This window comes from Brachyistius frenatus, unplaced genomic scaffold, assembly GCF_029030835.1.
Source record: "Brachyistius frenatus isolate BFR_SWC_R1_liver_20210118 unplaced genomic scaffold, ASM2903083v1 Contig_121, whole genome shotgun sequence".
Taxonomy (NCBI): domain Eukaryota; kingdom Metazoa; phylum Chordata; class Actinopteri; family Embiotocidae; genus Brachyistius; species Brachyistius frenatus.
The window spans coordinates 449,031-472,935 of NW_027210720.1; the positions used below are offsets into that span (position 1 = coordinate 449,031).

The following is a 23,905-nucleotide window of genomic DNA, read 5'->3' on the forward strand; positions in this document are numbered from 1 at the left end:
GTCAGATATGCCATATCCTTTTGTTCAATTTCTTCAACCACAAACAGATTTATTTTGGCATACACAATAAAGTGTTAATATTTGTCTTGGATCATACAAATCAAGTCATTTCCCAGTTTGATTGGATGAGACATTAGATTTGCAAATTGTTTTTCTTTTCCAAATTCTTGAGTGACTCTGAAATGAACTTGACAAAAACTTAGTAAATGTAGTAGTAAATGTTATGAATTGGCCCTCTGGGTTTTTCAGTCATTTATCTAATAATAGTAGTATAGTACACTAGTAACAGTAAATAAATACTTGGCTCTGTGATTTGAGTGTAATTTTGATAAAGTAGAGGCAGAAACTGGGGTGGGTCTTGTCTAGAGATGTCTGTGATTCCTGTATTATAAATCCACTGGACCTCACAAACAAACCTAAATGTTATGCACAAACACATGCCAACAGTTTCTGTTAAAGCTTTACAAAAATAATTCTAAATTAATTAAAATAACTGGTTAAACATCCATATGTTTAAATATTGCCATCGTGCAAGCCAAAGCTATTGCAAACTCTATCACATATGAAATAAGCCTGAGTTATATGTGCACCAAGAACAGCAACACTTCTCCAAAAGCCTTCTAATCCACAGGGTCGGATGACCCTCTCTCTCTGACTTTGCCCAGTGGAAGATGTTCCTCTTTAACAAATATGACCTCATCATTGCCTCGTGGAAGTCCGAGCAGCACCAACAGCCGTGACACAGTGTTGAGGGGCCGGCGCCTGCATCGCTAAAGGCAAGATAACAACAAATGAGATGTGACAGCTGAAAGAGAAAACAGGCCCAGCTGATGGGGCTAAAATGAGAACAGAAGGTCCTCTGTATCATGTGCTCTAGTACTTTCACTGTAGCTGCATTGAGGTCACGAATGAAAAAATATAGGTGAATGTTGGTATTTTGACTTATGATTTATAAATGTAGGTGCCTAAAGTTACCTGATTTAATACATTTTAATTTAAATCCTTCCTGTGACTTCTGAGCAGACTCGTTGTTACATGACAGATTGTATTTGTTCAGCTATTTCTGCCCTTCAATGACCTTGTTATTGTGCAGTTGGAGAAACCAGGTTTCTCATTCAGCTCAGGGCTCGTCTGTTAGCAAAAGATCTGAGCTGTCCCGGTGATGGGGGGGAGGTGGGGTTATGGTGGTGGTCTCACTGAAATTGTTGTTTTATCAATAAATAATGGCAGACAGAACTCTGATGGTCACTCAGCGCCTCTGATCTATGATCAAACAGAAAGCACTGTCCTGCTCTCAGACTACAAATACAGCCACACGCCATGAATCAAACACAGAAATACACACACACACACACACACACACACACACACACACACACACACACACACACACACACACACACACACACACATACACATCACAAACACACACACACATACACATACACATCACACACACACACACACACACACACACACACACACACACACACACACACACACACACACACACACACACACACACACACACAAGTCAAACACTTCTGCCAAACTAAAGACATTTAACAAAGCCTTTAACATTTGAAGTGGCATTATTTCTCTACCTTGTGCAGTTCCCCTGAGTCACTGCTTTAGCACTCTCAGTTCCTTTGCTGCTTTCTTTGCCGCTCCAAGATTTCCACTGACTGAAGTATTCACAAAGCCTCTTATTTCCAGCAGGTAGATTTTAGGGCTCCTGCCAGTTTTCTGGCACTCAGAGCCAAGCGAGTGCTTGAACCTTTTCTTGTCGGGAGCAATATCCTGGCTGTGCTGGGCACACTCGGCTTAGTCAGGAGAACTGGCCGGGTTCTCTGGACCTGAAATGTTGTCCACCTATTTTTTTCTAATGTGAGCAGTGTTGCTGCTTATCTATTTGATGCCTGTTTTCATCCTCCCTTCGCCCCTCAGGGGGGAAGTGGCCTTTCAGGTTTTTAAATCCAGCACTTCCGTCAATTCTCTGCCAGCTTGTGTAACCATATGTATTAGCCCCATACTGTAAAAAAAATATTACTTCATTATAGGATACAAATGATTTATACTCTGTGTTAGAGGTTCTGCATAGTCTTAACACCTCTTTATTAATTATGCTCTTGTATAATTCATAAAGAGTTTTATAGATGATTCTAATGTTTTGGCATTGAAACTGTGAATTTTAAGTGTTGTTTGTTGGTGTTATTTATTTTTCTTCCATCATGTTTTATAGGTAGAGATGAGCATAGTATTGCAAAGCTAATTAGTATCAGAAATGACCAAAAAGTAATCCAGTTTGTGTTAATGGTGAGCATTCAAAGTGTACACGCAACAGACACAACGTCTGCAGTTAGTTTTAAATGGTAGAAGCACTTTGGTAACTCTTTAGCCCAAGGATATCGTTTTAAATTTTCTCAACTTCAGTCAGTAACAGCTCAGTAAATTTAAGGCCAAAGATCAACTTTGCCCAATGACGAATGATTAATGAGACACACTTGGTAGAATTTTGGAGTTTTGAAGTTCCCATCAGCAGGCCAGTGAGATTTTAAAAATGCAGTTTGACATTTTTACTTTCGTCAAACCAAACCTATAAATTAGAGAATAACCAGCCATATATCTAGTCAGTAGACATTAATGTTATTGAACCTGTTCTAAAAATGATCAACTGCTCCTCTACCAAATTTGATGAAACAGATGAAGCACAACAATACTACATCCATTTTAGTCATCCTCATATGAGGCAAAAAGTTACCTTTAAAATGATATACATTACCCTTGTGAAATAATAAAGTTTTGTGATGTAACAGCATAAAGTGATATGCTGTTATAACAAGAAAATGTCCTCGTAAAAATGGAATAAATCAGTCTTGTAGTAACTGAAAAATATGTCATAATAACAATAAATATTTTGTTATGACATGAAAGGGATCCTGTAAAAACAATAAATTGTACTGTGAAATCACAGTTTACGAATTTATCAGGTTTGCCAGACAAGCAGATTAGCATGTTAATTGAAAATGTCTTTAAAAATGTATTGATGCTTTTAAATTGTTAAAAACTTACTTAAATAAAAAATTATGTATCTGACAAATTTATAATTGAGCTCCAAAATGACATTTTTTGATGTGACGCCTCTTCTGGCAACATCATAACACATAATAATTTAGGCCAAAAAAACTGCAAAGCCATAGTTAGAGATCTACAATGAAACGAGTGTCGGTAGGAAACAGGAACTGTGCAGTCATCTCACGTCAAGGATTCACATTTTGTTGACACACTCATCCATCCTGACCTCCTCCATCTGTGGCTCCATCACAGCCTGTCTGGATCCCCCCTTTTGCTTCTGACAGACAAGCGTCATAACTATGTTGCATTTGCTGTATTATTTCTCTAGAAAATAAGTTTCATAATGTCTCAATGTGTGCAAACCATCATGTTTGGTTTAATCTTTGCTCTGGTTGAGATCTTTAAGAAGTTGTGTTGCTCAAGTTTGGAGATAAATCCATGAGAAGGAAGATCAGGTGACAACCCTGTTTCCAACACCTTTCCATCTAATCTAATCTCCTTTAGCTGCTTCAGAGCGGCTGGGTCTCTGCGGTTAACTGCCTGAAACAAGGTTTGATTCCCAACAGTGGAGCTGTGGTTCGCCGTGTTTGCACTTAGCTGCTGCTCCCTGTTTGATGCTGCTGGCTTTTTTTTTTTTAGCCTGTTAAACCTTCCTGCCTCTGTCTCTCCTTTATGTGTGCACCTCAACAGCAACATTGCTGTTACTGAGCACCTGCTGCAGAGCTGTGTAGTGTTTGCTGCCTGGTGGGGATGTAAATCAGTTTGAATATTGTTTATGAAAGGAAACAAAGTAGCCCAGTCTTTGTAAAGTTTGTGATTGTAGAGGTGATGATACCAATGTTGAACCCAGTATAGCTCATTTCATAGAGCTTATGCTACTTCAACAATATAAGGCCAAGATATTGCTTCCATTTTTTATTCTATTACTGTAAGACTTCGTACGACCCCAGCAGAGTGCAACTGAACAGAACTCCAGCTGACATCAGCTGCTCTCCACTTAACTTCTTTCTCCTGCTTATATTCTCATTTTTCTTTTATGGTAACATCCAGAAGCAAAGATGCTTCCTTTAACATTTCTGTTCAGCTCAGAAAAGGTTGTTATTCTTGACCTTTTGCATTCTCTTGCACTTCTGTGCGCCGGACGAAAATTAATGCACCACTGCTACTGTGTTGCTTCATCTTCTCAGTATGTCTGCCTCATGTTTTGCTATTTCTTTTGCAAAAAATGCAGATGTGCTCATTAAAATGTTTTTTTGTATTCCTGACCTTTGACCAGTCTTCTAAGAGAGGTATTGAGCTGCATTGCTAGAGTTGTGAAGATGGGGAATTTAGTCACCATGCAGGCAAATTCAGTTTTGTAAAATATATCCAGGATAGTAGAGATACAAAAAATGTGGGCAGAGAGAATGAGAGATGGGGAATGGCATGCATGTAATAAGGTTTTACCGTACTGGGAGATTTCTGAAGAGCGCTGAGCAGTTAAGCCGTGCTGGTACGGTGCATGTGGTTTTCCACTGCACACCACAGCAAGGTAAAGCTGTTTATCTTGATGACATGAGGTGTGTCAGTCACAAACCAGAGGATGAGCCCGTGGCCTGCAGCTCTTTCAGCTGTGGCTAGTTCTGTTTGTACTATTCATCAATACAATATTAAAAAAATCCACTGAGCAAAAAAAAACAATGTGTCCACATCTGTTCGATTAGACCAGTTTTAAATGATGAATGGCAGTATTGGTTATAACTTTGTCACAATGCAAGCATCCTAACTTTTTGCTTTTAAAATGCTTTTATACAGAAAATGGCTGCTGTCACCAAACTCAATGTTTTTAATCCAAACACAGCAGCTGACACATCACTGATGTTGGCATTAGTGAAAGGAAGAGGGAGGATAGCTGCTGCTCATCTCAATGAACATGACATTGTGCTGCTGTCAGCAGAGTCCAAGAGGGTTGAACTTTTTGAACTTGCAGTCATAGTTTGCTGTGTGACACCTGGTAATCACAGAAACAGAAGGAAACAATATAAAGGTGTTGATTAACCCATTTTAATTACTAGCAAACTCACCTATAGTAAGCAGGACATGTTACTAATCATTGCCCATGTGTTAAGCTACAGCAGACTATTCAGCTGCATGATGAGGTTCACCCGTGGTGCTCAGGTTGGTAAGATCAGAGGTAGCCGGGGGCCACTGCAGTGCCATTGCATTCTGCTGCTACCAGTGCAAGATCGAGGATTGCAATGCTAGCAGGCACCAGCAGCAATCTGAAATCAGCCCTGATGTAAGGCAGCAACGGCAAGAATGCCTCAGTTCGTGTCAGAACTAATTTACGCTACATCAATAGGTTGAAAGTAAAGAGTCAACAGTAAAATCATGCACCTGTCTGATAGTACAAAGAGAAATATTGGAATGAAACTAAACACCAAAACAGAGAGATTAAGTTAGAAGCTACAAAGCGAGAACCAATAGCCCGGCTAAAGTTGAGCAGAGCAAACCTCATATGTTTCCACTGTAGACACCAACAAGGTTTATGGTTGTCAACTTATCCCCTTGGTCATCAACATATGTTATTCATATCCCAAAAACTTGTAATCCTGTGGTCAGATTCTTAACTCTTACAAACAAACAAATATTACATTTAAAAACAGCAAATTCAAGTATAAAAAACAATAGGGCTTCGCACCATCGGTGCTCGGGCCCTAATGATTGCTGAGTCATGAATGCTTGCAGTCCCCCATTACAAATTCGGGTTATGTACCCAAAGGGAAGTGCTTATGAAGGTCACCGCCATTCCCAAACACTCACAAATCGGCCACAGAGCTGAGCTGTACAACTGAAGGCAATCTTTGCAGGGAGTAATGAAGCGGGATTATGAAATATTAATGTATTCATTTAAAATGAAGATTGCCTCTACTTATTCGTATTGTTGAAGCCACCATCCAGGAATTTAGTCTTTTTGTTCCTGCTTTATTCATCCAGTGCTTGTGCAAACAGCAAAACAGTGACATGACCTCTCAGTGACTCCATTCAGAAACACACTGCTGGCACTTAACAAGAGTAAATCATTTTTGAAGGGCTACAGAGTGCCTTGTGTTGGTTGGCAGGTCCAACACTCACTGGCCTAGATATTGTATTGTACAAGGCTTTGGACCGGAGGCCTGTACTACAAGGCAGGTTCAACATATACTGGATCCATTTTTGTTATCTGGCTTAATTAAACCTAACACAATGTAATTGCGCTCAGCGGTCACAGAAAGATGGTTATCAACCAACGGTTTCCCTATCCAGCTACTAGCATGTTCAGATAAACGGGATATTATACAAATGAAGAACTATAATAGAAAAATATGAAGCTACAGTGCATCCGGAAAGTATTCAAAGCGCTTCACTTTTTCCACATTTTGTTATGTTACAGCCTTATTGCAAAATGGATTAAATTAATTTTTTTCCTCAACATTCTACACACAATACTCCATAATGATGGCATGAAAAAAGTTTTTTTGAAAGTTTTGCAAATCTATTAAAAATAACGAAAAAGTCACATGTACATAAGTGTTCACTCAAAATTGAGCTCAGGTGCATCCTGTTTCCACTGATCATCCTTGAGATATTTCTACAACTTGATTGGAGTCCACCTGGTAAATTCAGTTGATTGGACATGATTTGGAAAGACACACACCATCTATATAAGGTCCCACAGTTGACAGTGCATGTCAGAGCACAAACCAAGACATGAAGTCCAAATAATTGTCTGTAAACCTCCGAGACAGGATTGTATCGAGGCACAGATCTGGGGAAGGGTACAGAAACATTTCTGCAGCACTGAAGGTCCCAATGAGCACAGTGGCCTCCATCATCCATCCAACCTGATGGAGCTTGAGAGGTCTTGCAAAGAAAAACGGGAGAAACTGCACAAAAATAGGTGCCATGCTTGTAGCATCATACTCAAAAAGACTTGAGGCTGTAATTGCTGCCAAATGTGCTTCAACAAAGTATTGAGCAAAGGCTGTAAATACTTATGTATAAGTATAATGTGTTATATTTTCGTTCTTTATTTTTAATAAATTTGCAAAGATTTTAAATAAACTTTTTTCACTTTGTCATTACGAGGTATTGTGTGTAGAATTTTGAAGAAAAAAAATAATTTAATCCATTTTGGAATAAGGCTGTAACATAACAAAATGTGGGGAAAGTGAAGCGCTGTGAATACTTTCCGGATGCACTGTAAATATATAAACCATGCTAAAAGCAGCAAAAAGCTGCTAAATACAGGAAGGACAGCTGGCAAAAAAGAAAAAAATATATATAGATAAAAAATAGATGTACTCATGCCCCCATAAGGCATGAGTACATCTATTGTCAATCCCCTCCCTGCTTTCCAGAGCTCTCCTCTCCTCAGCCTCTCTGCAGCAATCATGTCTTCTTTCAGCAATTCTATCAGGTCCACCTCACTTTCTCGCATTTAATTTTTTTCTTTTGCAGTCCTGCTTTCCTCCTCCTGGTCACCCACTTCTGCACTTGTACCTGGTTTGTCCTCAGAGATAGATGCAATTAGGATGGGGGGGTGGTAGATGGCCTCTGTCCCAACACTTCATCCACGAGGACACACCAGGGCCAAGGTGCAGCAGTGCCCACTCACTTCCTCTCTTGACCCTGGACACTTGCAATCCGAAAAGCAAATTAAATCTATTATGACAGACAAATACAACATCAAGGCTACACATTTCAGCAAAAGTGTGTTTATTAACATTTATGATTACAGCACATTATATCCCCCCTGACATGTACATATCACGTTTTCTTTTTAGATTGTCACTTTTTTTTTGCCTGTAAGGAAGTTACCTTCCCCGCAGGTCCATTTTCTTCAGAATGGTTCTAATCACAAAGACAACCAAGGCAAAAAAAAAGTTATGATTATTTACACAGCAATGCCAATATATAAAGATTGGGAAACATGATATAGCAGGACAGACACTAAATCCCATAGAAATCCATTTGGTGGATGCCTTATTTTGGGCTACAACTCGAAGCAATAACAAAAACACAGTCACTGTTTACAACTTTGTGACAGTACTGCAAAAAATACAACCAAGAATAAGGGTATTGAACTATAGCCTACTTCAATTACTATTATGGGCTTTGTACCAGATAAGGGTTCATTAAACTAACGTAAGGCGGGTCACATTGAGTTTTTACAAGTAGTCTCGTGCCGCCCTACTGCCAAGCGAAACTTTGAGTTTTTGAATCCTGTGAAGAGACCATCATTCTCACCCCAGACTTTAATAAAAATCAATTGTCTACTGGATGCTCCCTAACATAAATTGATTATTTGGACATAAATTTGCATTCAGTTAGGGTCCTTTGTTTTTTTTAACATTTGTACCGTTTGGGATAGAAGCAAGTTGGAGCCAGTACTTAGATATAAAAGTTTCCTCCTCCTCTGCCATCATCGGCTCTGCTGAGTCCGCCATTGTTACCAGTGTGCAATTGGGATATACTGGGTGGTGAAGTATTCACCTAGTGTAGCTTTCGTTTTTGGCGAAAGGAAGGCCACATTTGAAGGAAACTTTGAATATGGACAAAGCAGCTTTCAAAGGATGCAGATGCAGTCCCTGAAGTGGGACACAGCTGAACGCTACAATAGAGAAAGGAGTCCAAACCTTGATAATTTTGCCACCCACTCTGAAGGGCGGACAAATTAGTGACCAGAGGGGGGGCTAACTGCGACGACACTGTTGTAGTTCCAACAATGGCAGCGGTGGTAGAATTTATATGCACTACATATTGTATATGGTATTCAATTCCATTAAAACCGTTAAAGGCTCCTCCAGTGGGTTCAACCCTAATTCTACACCTATTTGGATGCAACAACTCGCCAATGAAGTGTGGTCAGACTACAGACTGTAAAAAAAAGCGGACATAACTTCCGCGTCTGAATAATGTGGCCAATGTGAAAGCCTTAAACTGCAATACCACCAAGGGCCACTAGGGGTTGGCTCCAAAAAGGCAGTGGTTCGTGCACATCTCCAATTTGAACCTGAAGCCTGAGCACAGAGGGCACATCAAAGTTTGTATTAACTCTTTGGGGAACAGAGAGTCACAGGGAGGCAAATCCAGCAGTAGGGGTGGTGGGAAGCAATGATTGTGCTCCTGAGGGTAAGAAAGTGCCATTGCGCCAGAGTTGAGGTCGGGTCGTTTTCCCTCAAATGTCTCTAAACATGATCCAGATGGTGGACAGTCTGATCCTCGGGGGGCAAAGTCACTGTGGAATGACCTTATGTGCCTTTTTGACGTTTGTGCCCATCTTGAAACGTGAATGCCACTCAAAACACATTGCTGGGCTCATTGCTTCGTTGCTATAAGTTTTATGAAGAAATTCAAAGGTCTCTGTTGCAGATTTTTTTGAGTTTGACACTAAATTAGATGTGTGTTCTTTGCTCATCCTGAATCAACCTCATGATCCAGTCTCAGGGGAACTACACAGAAACTGAGCTGACAGCAGGTGGATTCTGGTTTGAGGGTGGGGCATGACCAAGCAGCAACCAACATTGACGTCAACCACTGGTTGGTGACCAACTGTAATGAACACTTGAGTTTAGATATTGACTGTCGCCATCTTGCAAGCTGAGAGCAGTTTGAAGCAGGAAGTGACCATATTTGGATGAGCTGGATGGGAGCAAGTGGTGGATCTGACTCAATTTGATTGGAAACCTGACTGCACCACAGGCTTGTTAATCCAACAGACGGGACCCCAAAAACAAACCTTTTTAAGGATTGTTTTCTAATTAATGGCAGGATTATTTTTAGAAGTACTGATGGATTAACTTTATGTTTCATAAGAAAAGTTGAATGCTAATCTATGGAGCCGAAGGCTTTTTTGAGCCAACCTCAGAGTGGCACTCGGAGATTTGCAGGTTAAAGCACATCTACAGTACATCGGCCTCTTTTATATATAGTCTATGATAATGACATGCATAGGTAGCAGAAATTGTAGAAGCAGCAGAAATAAGTGGATAATTGCTGGTAAAGGGTAAACGTTTTCTGTGCAGTATATAACCCACAGGTACAACGATAATGTTGCATAGCAACAATAATGCTGCTATTGCTGACATGCAGGACTGTGCTAGTATAATGAAGTGTGGGAAACCCGTACCTTACTCCATTGTAGTCCTTCATAATAGAAATATGAAATTGAATATTCCATCTGTTTATTATCAAGGTCATCCTTACTCACTGACATGATATAATCATGAGTTATGTTCTTATATCATAAAAAAAAAAACAACAACATATGTATAGGAAACTTCATTTTTGTACATATTATGTGTAATAAATCATCACAATTATGGAAAAATAATTATTTTCATTTTTTTTGTGATGGGCCACTACAAAAATAGTGGGCCAGTAAACCTCTGATCTACTGGCTCTGTGGATCATTGGGGAAAAAAGTCTGTTTGGATAATGCCAACAATGTCGGTTTACTTAATTTTTAAAAGCATATATTTGTGGTGTAAAAGAAAAACTCAAAGGTAGGGTGAACAAAGTAAGCTTTTCATTTACCAGACACTTTGGTGAGAAAGCCAAACAATATATTTTTCCCCCTTGAATGTATAAAAATATACTGAACTATGTTGCCCTTTGCTCAGGAGTTAGGTCCAGAAGGTCAAGTGTAAGGGTTCAGGGGAGGACAAATGTTGCGGTACCAAAATGCTACTTTGTTCCAGCTGTGTAAAGGAAACTGGGTATGGGTGATATGCTAACGGGTGTGAAGTCAGCATAAATGTTAAGTTCCCAAACTGACAAATACAAATCCAATATTCACTCCTAATAAACTCCTAAGAAACATAGGTACCTCAAGTATTGTATGGGAGCTTTTTTAAAGCAAAGTTGCAAAAAACTAAATAAAATAAAACTCTGAGCTGATAGAGGCTGATAAGCTTTGTAGTACTGAGGAGAGCTACATAGTTGTAGTTATTCTACAAGCAATCAAATAAATGTGTCCATTCTACATAAAGATATTGATTAGTGCAGCTCCAGAGACTTCATCAGCTGTAACTCTGCTTTAACACACTATAGCTCACAAGCCCCTGTGGCTGTCCTCGCACTGGATCAGTGAACACAAAAGCTCCATCAGAGCAAACCACTGAAACTAGCTGATAGCCAAAATATTTTCAAGTACTTCATTTAAAGTAATGAATCTCTTTTACAAGCTTGAGCACATAAATAATCAATACCAGAAAGAGGCTTCAAGCGTGTACTGGTGACCTCCTTTGGCATGACCAGTTCGAATTGATTACAGAACTTTCTCACATAACCTTTTAGTTTAGGAAATCCCCGATTGACCTAAAAGCATTATCGCCGGCAGTGTAGTCAAGACCAAACAAGACCAGTACTAGACCAATGTAAATCCCGCAACGTAAGACACTCCGACGGTGAAATGTGGGGCATACTCTTGAAATTTATTGTGTCACCCCTTCCACCCACCAGGGATCCTCAGTGCCTGTTTCACTTCCTGCCTGGTCTCCAACCAGCCACGCCCACCTCACCTGCTCCCAGGTCTCCCATTAGCCCCGGCTGCAGCCACTCAGTAATCAGTCACTCAGTAGAAATACTCCAAATCTGAAGCCACTAGTTGGATAATTAGGTCAATACCTTTATGTTGAGGCTTTGTGTAATGTCATTACTGTGATACTTGGTTGTTTGCTGTTTTGTTTTTTTTCCCCTGGACTTCTCCTTGCTAGCTGAGTACTTGTGGATCTTTATCTGATTTGGACTTGTGACTATTTTCTTTCTGTTATTGAGTTTGTCTGCCTGTTTTTTTTTAAATATTTTTTTTAATCATACCCATTTTTTATAAGCAAAGTTTTCTGTTTATGCACGCTTGCCTATTTTTCATGTGCTTGGATCCTCCTTCCTCTTGTGATTTGTGACATGCGGGCCATAGGCAATCCTCAAATGATCTCAGAGATCCACAGAACCATAAAAACACCCACAAAAAGCACGTGAAATGTTCTCTTTATTTACCTCTTCTAGTCCCATAAATGTGTGCATTGGTAGTTTGCACACTTAGTGAAGTGGTAAATAGCTTAAAATGAACATATACCTAGCACTAAGGTTCCCTCCAGGGGTGTTTGAATAATTATACAAATATTTTGGATAATTTTGTCTGGCAATTTCATTTAGAAACAGATGACGTACCTTATCTAACATGTTTAAATTCTATAGTTCCACCTTCATTGAATATCCAAAAACATGCAAATACTTTTTTTCAAATGTTACCTACTGGATACAAGATGACTCCTACGTTACCAACATTTGTTTTGCTGTGACAAATGCTGCTGCAGATCAGTGTTTCCTACTCAGTTCAGAGAAACTTCACACTTTCTGCAGAATAATTTAAAGTGTCCTTGTGTCAAACTCTGAAGATACATTATTCATCCCAATCACAATTTTGAGTGAGGAGGGACTTAAATGTTACATGTTTAATTATCATTTATGGAAAATGAAAAAATAACAACCACCACTCAGCAAATCCATGGAGGCTATTACAGTAGAAACAAGCCACTGGCACGCTGATTTCCCGACGCTGTGACCCATTTGGTTCAGTAAATAATGGATAAATGAGTCAGTGAAGGGTTGTTCTGAATGAAACAGCCCTGGATGAAACTGAACACATTTGTATGCAACAGGAACACTGCTGTACTGTAGTGCCAATACCTTTAGAAACAATTGGATTCTGGTTCAGCAATCCCTTCTCATATTAAGCCCTGCAGCCTCATGACACTTGAATGCTTGTTCTCGTCTGTGCCATCCATCGCCTATTCAGTGACAATCTATTACTAGCCTCCATTCAAAGAGTGCGATGCTCTCATTTAGCCACAAACATTTAGTGAATGCTCACTGGGGTTTATTCACTCACACCAACAGACAGTGTTCTCACCAATGTATCCCCTCCGATGAATGTTAGCCTGTGTTCACTATTGTTACAATGCTGTGGCTATGTGTAGGTAGTGACTGACTGTCAATGACTGTTCCATTGTAAAGCTTTGGAGACAATACCCCAGTGTCCCAAATCCAAAGTAAATTGTGTTATCTGACTTGGTTACTGGTTTTGGAGTAAAACTTTATATTTCTGGGATTCATTCCCTAAAGGCTTGAAAAAGGAATTAGGAGAATATGTTCTAGATTAATTATTAATATTAAAGATATGTAGCTCCATACATCATCTAAATGGAATTATCTACATATGTTGGAGGTGAAAGGTGCAGGAAAGCTTTACTGCATCTAAAAAAACAACAACACTTACACAAGAAATAGTGCATACAGATTTGTCTTTCATTGGGGTTAACAGCTAAAACTGCTCAGCACGTTTGATGTATTTCAGGAGTTTTAGGAGCTTTTTTTTAGGAGCCTCATCTCTATACGAGTGCCACATGAGTGATGTGATTCCCCAGGAAGAGTGAAAAGGTGATAAATTGCCACAGTTTCCATCTCCTTTACAGATATAAGTTGTGTCAACTGTGAGTAATATAAGGCCATAAAATTTGACGTATAATACATTTTCGAGAAAACAACAGCAAAAATAACTGCAAATGTATTGCACTTCCACGTTTTCTTACTGCGCCTCCTGGGTTCTTCCTGTGGGATGACGGCTGCTATGGTTAGAAAGATTTACAATCCCAATTTGGCCAAAGTGACATTAGATAGCATAAGTATTAAGTCGAAGCGGACACATACAATGATCACCAACTGCCAATAAAGTGAAGCTTCATTTTCACAACCAATTTGACTCGCTGATAATTGCCATCCATCATTTTGAGTCTTTGGGATCAATGGGTAGAAGTGAGCAGTGATGTTGTGTGTAAAAGGCTGTAGGCATGTCATCATGATAAATGCCTCAATCAGCTGAGGAGGCTGTTTGACGTTTTCCCAGATCAGGACAGTTGAGAGAGTTCTGGCCACAGCTTCTCTTGTGCCAACATTGGATTGACAAATATGCAGCCTCAAGGGCAGCATTACATATAGAGAAGGAATAAAAATGAGGAAAAGACTATGCCCCAAGCAACAGATTGGTTGTGAAATAACGCTGATATAGTAATTTCTTTCATTCCCACTGAAGAGTCGAAACATCCCACTGTGTTACTAGTCTGCTGCTGTCTGTGTTAATACGAGTCAGCCTCCCCTCTGAGAAGTCAAGTCAACAATGTTTTCAAAACCCTTTCTTAAGAGCAGTGGCTTAAAGGAACAAAATGTGCCTCCACTAATGTCACATCGAGCGATGTAGGGAAAGGCACAATTTTACAAGTAATGCATATTATCCAGCAACAAGCAAACAGTGGAACAGCTAACACAATGATATACCTGTGTTTCCCACACAAACTTTACTTGGGCAGGCTGTCCAGGTATAGTTCTGGCCGCCCATATTTATTTGGCCACCCATCCATGTGGAAAACCAACGCCATCTGTAATTGATTAACCAGTTGACCATCTTCCCTCACTTTCATTGCACTAACAATACTGTAACCAGTGCCGTTGTCATGGCTCAACTAATGTTCTCTTCTAATCACATCCATCTTATGCTCAGCAACAAATATTATTCTTGTTTTATCCATTTCAATCCATCTGCATCATGTTCACTGTTGGCAGGATTGATGGAAGTGGAAATCTTCAGAAATACTTGACTTGAGAACATTTTCGCTAACACATTATGCAGTTCAACTCTGCTTTTCATGGGTTTTCCAAAAAAAGTAGGAAAGTGTGAGTCCTGATGGTGATGGCCGACTTCCAGTAAAAAAAAACACAAAAAAAACCCAATAAACTGTATCTATAGAAAATAACCTGGGTTACACCCTCTTTTTGGAGGGAAAATTAAGGAAAAAAGCATCTATGTTAACTGTGCTAGTGAATCAAAAGGGAAAAAAGCTGTCAACCTGTTGTCCATAAAAGCCTGTGTGTAACAAGTTTGTCGTGTGTAACTTGTAGGACTCAGAACTCACCGGGTGGGGCCAGTCGTGGAGTTTGCTTCTGGGCAGTGGCTATGTAGGCCAAAGTGGCATGAACTGGCTGTGAACCCTGGAGAGGAAAAAGCTGAGTCGGCAGTCTTGAGTCAGGTGACCAAGTGGAAAAACCCCAAGGCTGGTCGTAACGGATTGTATATCTGCTGGCTCAGCAGGAAAATTAACCAAATATGGGGACGCCACCTGCGCAGGATGAACATGCTGCGCTACCCACCACCACAAGTAAAGTCTCAACTTGTGGGACACGAGATCTCTGCATTGTCTATATTCTTGTCAAGAGTTTATCATCAAAATCATCACTGAAGTATTATCATTATTCTGTTTTTATCTGTTCTTACATCAAAAACAACCAAATCCAAAGGGAACTTATTACTGTTCTTATCTGTTCTATCTCTATATCAGAAGCAACCAAATCCAAAACTGACCTACAGGCCCACTTGGCATTTAAGTGGGAAAAAAATATTATATTGGACCCTGAATGGAAACTTCTTCTCCCATTTCCCATGGTCCTTTGTGCTAGTACATTGAACACAAGTAACATAACAAAGAAATAGAAGACAGCGGCTGATTACCATCCAGTTGGCATTCAGAACCAATATGTCTCATGGAAGCTTTAGTTTCTTTCTTTCTATTTATTTTTCTCATTTCACACAAATATGTCAAATAAAAAAGAGACACTTGAAATTGATAGAATGCTAAATGAAAGCAGATCTGTCTGTAATATTTGCCCCTGTGATTAAACAAATGTTGATTAAATTCAATTCAATCTTTATTTCCTTGAACTTTGTTGGTTTTCCATTTTCAAAATCCTAAAGTTTGACTTTGAACCACATGCTCATGTTGAGTTAACTCAGAAGGGAGACCTGCAATTCAAAAATGAGCAAGCTTAAAGATTCATAGTGCAGTGTTTTCTCATTTAATTGTTATTTGAAGTGGTATCCTTCATTGTAGCTTCCTAAAACAAGCAGTGCACCAATATGAAATGTAGTCAAGGGTATTATTAAATCGCCATCACTATATTACATGGTAAAGAAAAACACTGATGCTCTGTCTGTAAAATAAATCACAGTTGATCTTTCATTTTAAATGTTTGCTCTATATATAAATGCCACACAAAACTTCAACCATCATATAATCCAACAGATACTGTCAAGGCACTGTGGGTGTGCATGTGATTTTTGTGTGCATTGGTGGTCCTTAATTGTATCCTGTTGTTCTGTTGTAACTAAAACAGTTACAACAGAACAGTTGTAGTTTTGCATAATCAAATGGTGTCATTTTTCACAGCTACGAGATGGCCTAAAGGCATTAGCTTTTATTGTTGATGCTGCAAAGCCAAAAGATAATTGTGCTCCTCGATGGTGATTAGTTAATAAAAATGCTGATAAAGCTGATATTCTCTAGAAATAGGTGGTTCTTCCTTGATATTTTGTATCAAAGGGTGTCAAAAAACCTACTTCTTAGCGATTCTTTTGGAATGAAGATGGCATCTGCAAATTATAGCTCATCAGGTATGTTCATTCACTTTGCTCACACTTGGAAGAGAAAATTACCAGCCGTCTTCTCACTAGCTAAATAAAAATGACCTTTTCCTTGCATGAGCCAGAGTGACGACTTAAATTAACACTAACTTTTTCACACTTTTTATCTCCACATATATCTTTGGACAGCTTACTTTGCTGATGCAAGTGAATCTTGTGGAACTTCATCAATCTGTTTGAACTCAGAATGTATGGGGTCTTAAGTTTAAAACACAGATTAACAGATCAGTTAATTTAAACAACTTAATGGTCAACAATGCCAGCAGAAGGTTGGCTTTTTCATTAAGCCATGTTATTCAGCAGTTACATATGTCATGTTGTGTTCTGAAACTCACAAGACTTACTCTGCAACAAGGTTTTGTGACCAAAGTATGGGTCTTCAAATTCTCAAAGCGCCTGTCTCTACCAACACCAGCAGGTACGCAGCAGTTTCTCTCATCAGTTTGTAGATGAGCGATGCTGCAGTGGTACTGTGCTGCTCCCAGGTGGGACGGTATGCACAGAATGTGTGTGCATGTGAAACAGAGCATCACTGAAATGGAACATGCACACTCAGCAAAAGTCTTGTGTGGGTGAATACGGAGGCTGAAGAAACATGGAGGATAAGGCTTGATATTTGTGTTGCACTATTCAGTACTAACAAATATCCGCAGTCAGAATCCAGTTTTAAAAAATGCATCAAACAATAGCTTTTTCACAAGAGTTCGAGGGGAACATGAAAACTTCTTGATTGTTGTAACTTTTGCACGGTTGAAAGTGATCAGTGCTATTATGCTTATTAAGCCTCAAATTTGGATTTTGGCATCTTGGTATTTTGGAGCCAAAAGTGACCATATTTGGACAATTGAGCTGGGATCTGACTTGATCTGATTGGGAACCCGAGGACACTACGCCCCGCCCACTGATAGCAGAAACCTAACTGCACCATTTAACTGTCAATCAAATAGACACGCCCCCAAAAAATACTTTCTGAGGACTAATATGTAACTAATAATGGGATTATTTTCAGATGGACCATCAGAAAACTAACAAGTGAATTTTGGAAAACAACTCCAAATTGACTCATTTCTCAATTCATGAGAGAAGTTGAATGGGAGTCTATGGAGCCATAGCCTTTTGAGGCCCACCCCTAGTGGCCATATGTGGTATTGCAGGTTAAGTTACTTCCACATTGGCTTAAATGCAGAGCTGCCTCATCGTTTATTAAAGTGGAAAGTATGTCCAGTTTTATATACAATCTATCACTGGATCATGGGAATAACAGACATTCATAGGTCTCTTACAGGCAAAATTTCCAACAAACAGGATCTCACACATGCACTCTCCTTCAGCTGATGTGGATAAAAGGAAGGAGTTAATGAATGCTCTGAAAGTCTCTAGTTTGTCCAGAATCAAAGCCACTTCAACACTTCAACAAACTCCCACAAAAACACTGGAGATGCCTCAACTGTCCACCCACGCTCGCACACAAACCACAGTAACAGTGCAGCTTTATGGAATAACCAGGCTGCATAATTCATAAGTCGGCTATGTGACTGTGATTAGTGATTACTCTGCTGACTTATTTGGGTTTAGTTGCCGTCACAGCGGCTGTGTACAAGACAAGACAGCATGAATATGAAATGTACTGTATTAGTCTACACTGACAAATATTTATAAATTTGATTCGTTTTGACAGGTGATGACATTGGCATTAAGCAGCAGCCATGTTTTCAGATACAACATTAATAATAAATGTTGGACTTCTGTGTTTGATAAAAAAAAAGCACAAACATCAATACAAACTCAACTTTGACCATGTTGATGGAGTTTCATAAAATATGCTTCTGCCAGTGAGTTCATAAAACACTAAATAATCAAAGAAAATATGCAGTATATAGTCGGTAAATAGCACATACATGAGTCAGAGAGCGCACATGCAGTGAGGTATGTTTAGTTGGAGGTCCACTTTGGTCTGACATCAAAAGGTGAAATATTAAATATCTGCGCTGGGCTGGAAATGCTTCATTGTTAGCATAAAACAGAAATATTCTATTTTGTCTTTGAGTTACAGACTACAGCACATTTACATTTGGTCTTCTGTGTGTGTGGTCTCCTGCCAGTTGGGCGTGCCTGGAAAACCTCCAGTAGGGAGGCATCCTGATCAGATGCCCGAACCACCTCAGCTGACTCCTTTCGACGCGAAGGAGTAGCTGCTCTACTCCACTACCTTGACCGGATCGGGGAAACCGGGCCACCCTCCCCGGAGCCAGACCTGGGAGGAGAGCTCATCGGTGAGCGTCTGGTGGCCGGGTCTTCGCCAATGGGGCCCGGTCAGGCTCAACCCGAAAAAAACATCATGGAGCAGCCTCCCTGTGGGCCCACCACCTGCAGGGACAAGCATCGGGGGCAGGTGCATTGCAGACCGGGCTGCGGGCCCGGGCGAGCCAATCGTCGGCAGCGTAGACTAACTCTAGAGTCAACAACTCGGGAAGAATATATCCAAAGACAGCTAATTTTGTGAAGTTAGTATTGGTTACTATTCAAAGACCATGACCACAAGTGTTACTTTCCCTGTCACTCCCCAAGAGAAGTCATTAGTAATTCTCAACTTTTCAAAATGAAGAAGCTCCAGTTCTAAGCAGCATCAGGCTGTGCGCTGGTTTTTAACAGTTTTTAATACTCTAACTATCTACTGAACATCACACTGCCCACAATAATGAAACTAAGGTTGTATCCAGGTAACCCTCATCCCTGTATTGACCATTTAAACAGGTGTACTGAGAGAGGAACCTATTAACTTCTTCTCCTTCGCACTAAAAGTTATAACCCAACACATTAATAATCCACAACTAACCCCTGTTAAACAGGGCAAAACACCACAACAATTTGTAATACATAAACAATTTATAACAATAATAATTGTAAAGTTACAAAATTACACTGCTAAATGTCCTGCTGGGTCATCATGCTACAGGAGTTATAGCTACCCAGGTAGCATGGTAGAGGCTCCATCGCTACACTACATTCAAGAACAGAAAAGACAAATGGAAGAAAGAGTGACCAGATATGCGCCAGAAGAACCTATGATCAGGAGCTGTTTCTGCTTAAATCTGTCATAGACCAAAAGCCTACATTATTGCTCAATTTGGCAGGCCACTGTTGTCACTGGGTGGCAGTAACAGTGTCAGTTTCCTCCATCACCTCAGAAGGAAATGTGTTGGAACAATACGATCACAGCTGTCGGATTTGAGGTTGCCAGCCAGTAGCATCAATGAAAAAGTGAAGTTTGAAGAGACATTTTCTCGAGGCACTTTATGACAAGGGAAGGAAGCAGTGGAGCCACGTCAAAAATGAAATCGCAATCCACCTAATGCAAGGACACGGCCCCACTATAGACCATCGAGAACATGTTCAGAGCAATGATTAAAGCACTAGATTTCAGGTATGTATCGTTCACTTAGCAAATAGTCACTGTGCTCCACTTTCTTCAGGCACATGAACCCAAGAGTTGTTACCCTCTTATGCCACAATAAGAATATTCCCTTAAGTGAGCACTTCTTTTAGGTGCAAAGCACCTAAGGGTGTGCTGGAGGAAAGGAGAAGAATTGGACTGAAACGTGTCGTGACGTATTATAATGACAGTGTGAATAATTTTCTTCCTTGACTTAGTATTCTGCCAAATACACAAATCTCTTATCAATTGTGTAATATAAAAATGATTAATGTTATTATAGTCTATGTATTTGTGACCACAATAGACCTATAAAATATCTCCGTAATGCAAAAAAAAAAAAAAAAAAAATACCATAATACACCGGAAAACTGCCAGGATTTTGAAAAGCATTGACATACAAATGAGTCAAACTGCCCAGCACTATTAACTGTTAATAACCTCACAACTGTGCATGAGACCAACGCTTTCCTGTGTAAGTACACCTACATGCACCACGCTCACAGTGTGATGTTAGTAATGTGACAGCTGCCTGATAAAGACACGGCACTCATTAGAATGAGACAAGGGCAAGCTACTGATCTTCTTCTAAGTGTAATACAAAACAAATAAATTCATCAGATCTGCAATAACTATCAGGCACTGCAACCAATCTGTCACAATTTGTTTAGCTCATTATGAGGCTTTCTATCCACTTACGTGTGAAACAATAGCTGCCATGAACATAATGTAGTCAGTGTGGGATGTATCCAACTGTTTGCAACACACTGTTCTTTGTGATTTAAGTATAAACTCTGAAACTCAGACACAATTGGTACTTGTTGTTGTTGGAGAAACATGTGATTTGTCCACAAAGTAGCATGAAGTAATAATGGATTTACAAAAAACATCTTTAAACACTTTGTCACTGTCCTACCTGCTAACAACATATGTTTAATGTTAGTCACTGGTTTAATGTTGGCATTTATTTTTAATGCATTTTTGCTCTGAGACAGCAATGAAGAGGAAGAGTTTGTGTCTGTGACTATATATATATAATACGGTCTTTCCAAAAAAGAAAGATCCAGAAGTTTCTTGTGAAAGCATCAGATATGCTAGGTTGTATAGAAACAGATCATCAAGCCTTTGAAATCAGTAAAAATTTAAAAACTAACCTTGTCTAAATTTCCCATGACAGCTGAAACAGATTAGCAGTTCAAACGTTTTGTTGGTATAATCTTTCCGTCCGTAAACAGTGTGTATAACGTCATAATTAACATCTTCAATACAAATGCAAGACCCACATTTCTAATTTCAATCCACGATCACAGCTGTCAGTCAACACTTATGTGTGATGTAACATGTAAAGGCATATTGTGCTGTAAACTATGTTTTACGGCATCAACACATGTATCTTTTATTTACTGAAAAGGTGTGACGTAGTGGGGCACAAAAGAGAGAGGGGCCCAACGAGTGGACACTGTGGTCCTCGCCGAGGTAAGAGGTTTATGACATGGTATAAGCTTCCTTGTTCGCAGGACTTTGCAGAACGTGAGTTGGTAGGCTAAAATGTAAATGTACACACCCATGCATCACATTATTTCCCTGTCAGACTCTTACTCACATAATCCTCCACACATTATCCCTTTGAGGGGAGAAAACACTTCAGGTGCTCGGGGCATGTATTTGCATTTTCAGATGTCAGACTCATTTTACATAATTTCATGACATCAGGCTCCCCTGTGACATTACAGAGAAGCTCGGTCAGTGAGACCAAGTCCAGGGTTCCCTGTTAGGAGTGTCTTGTGTGGAGATGATGAAACTATGGTAAAGGTGGATTCTGCCAATATCTACATGCAGCAATTCCTATCAAAAAAGCACTTTTGCACTCTACTATTAAAACCACAAAGATCACCGCTGCACTCTTCAACACATCGTTGGGTGCTACTTCATCATGGACAGAACCCATTAGTAACATTGAGTCAATATTATTGACAACTTCATACGTTGGGATCAACTGCTCAATATTTCTTTCAAATAGCAGCTTGCAAAAACAGATGCCGAAAAGTCATTTCATTGACGATCTTTAGAAATAAAGATGCAGTTGTCTTCAAATTCAATATATAAGTGGTTAATAATTCATAAAATCCTTGACACTGGGGCTTAATATCATCTTCCCAAAGACTGACAAGATGACAAGTGTGCGAGGTAGAGGAAAGTTTTTCTCACTCCTTGAGGGAGAATCCTCGGCAGGGCTCTGCTGACAGAAAGCTTTCCCATAAACTTACATTTAACTTCTCATCATATACATTTAAAATTTAAAAAAAAAAGCCTCACTGGGTTGCACCGACATTGGATTTGTAAACAGAGCGCATAAGAAACCAACAGTATAAGGCTATGTCTCCACAGTACATCCCTGTTATCGGGAGCTGAAGAGCCACAGAGAGGCAGACAGGAGGACGTAAACACAGACATGCCAAGATAGAGAGAGGGGAAAAGAGGAAATCTTACCTGGGAACACAAGCACGGCAAACACCCATGACAGGATGATGAAACATACCGAGTTGTACATGCTTCCCAAACAGTGCTGATTCTGATCTGCTCGTTTGTTCTATAGACGGTCTGTTTGTATCTTCCCACAGCAGGGCTTTCAGAGAGCTGTCCGCTTTCCCTTTTCCTTCTCTGCCTCTTCCCTGACTGTCAGTTTGAGTAGCTTTTCATCCCCACTTGCGGGTTGTGCTAAAGATGCTTTAAATCCAGTGCAAGTAATAGTTGGTGGCTCACACTCGCACTCACACAGAGAGAGAGAGAGAGAGAGAGAGAGAGAGGCACTCCACACACAGTGTTCAATCTCCCTCTCTTCCACTTACTACACGACACAGAGGGACCAGCAGAGCAGAGGGGTCGGGGGAGGATGGGGGGGGGTGGCAGCCTCAGCAACCATTGGCAGATTTTTCTGCCAATCGGCCACGAACAGTCCTTGCTCTGTTTTTATTCTTTTATATATTTATTTATTGCTGCCTTGGCTCCTCAACCCTGCTTTCCTTCTCTGCCCTCTGACAGAAGTAGAACAGGATTAAAAAAAGATGATGCAGGACTGATACTCAATACTGCTTAGAAAAATAAAAATAGTCTTTTAATTAATGAAAGTCTTGATTATTTTTATTTAAGAAATTTTGGTGCATAGTGACACTGTCGGATAAGAAAACCACTTTTGGATATGTGTAATAGTGTGATGTCGTTGGGCTGTATTTTGAACAAGGCATTTTTAAATTCAAAAGGAATTTATGGATTGATGAGCGCACTTTTATTTTGAAGGCGTTTCCGAAAGCATGTTTCCTATGTTGCTTAAAGAAGCACTGTGTAGGATTTAGTGGTAGCAAGTTGTACGAATACAGATTGTAACCAGCTGAATACCTGAATGAGATAATCCATGGTGGCCATGAATCTCATAAAAAACACAAAACTCTTGAGAGCTAATGTTAGGTTTGTGCACTCTGGGCTACCATAGAAACATGGTGCACTTTGTTCTGAAGTAATGAAAACTGAACAAGTCTTATTCTCAGATGGTTACAAACTAATGAAAGGATATACATGTATATGAATATTGTTTTCCATTTCTGCAAATCCATCCCCTGAAATCCTACACAGTGAACCTTTCTAACAGCTTAAAAACATCTTCATTTTGACAGTCCCCTCAGGAGAATGACACCTTTTTCATTGCATTATGTTACTTTGGTGAGCGAGTCATATCTCCCACTTCAAGTGCACTCTCAGCGAGCAGCAGCTTGTTGAGTTCTCAACAGGAAGATGATCCTGGTTTTCTTGTTGCAGGTAACGTTTCCAGCCAATTAATGTCAGTC

At 39.8% G+C, this 23,905-nt stretch overlaps 1 protein-coding gene across 1 annotated transcript in view; it reads right to left on the reverse strand.

Moving 5' to 3' along the window:
• The window catches only part of opcml (opioid binding protein/cell adhesion molecule-like), a 338,109-nt gene extending 315,245 nt beyond the window's left edge, over window positions 1–22,864 (reverse strand). The window contains exon 1 of the mRNA XM_069713720.1: window positions 22,554–22,864. Coding sequence (XP_069569821.1) covers window positions 22,554–22,614 — 61 coding nt within the window. The 5' untranslated portion in view covers window positions 22,615–22,864. The remainder of the gene's footprint in view (window positions 1–22,553) is intronic.
• Window positions 22,865–23,905: the final 1,041 nt, after the last annotated feature.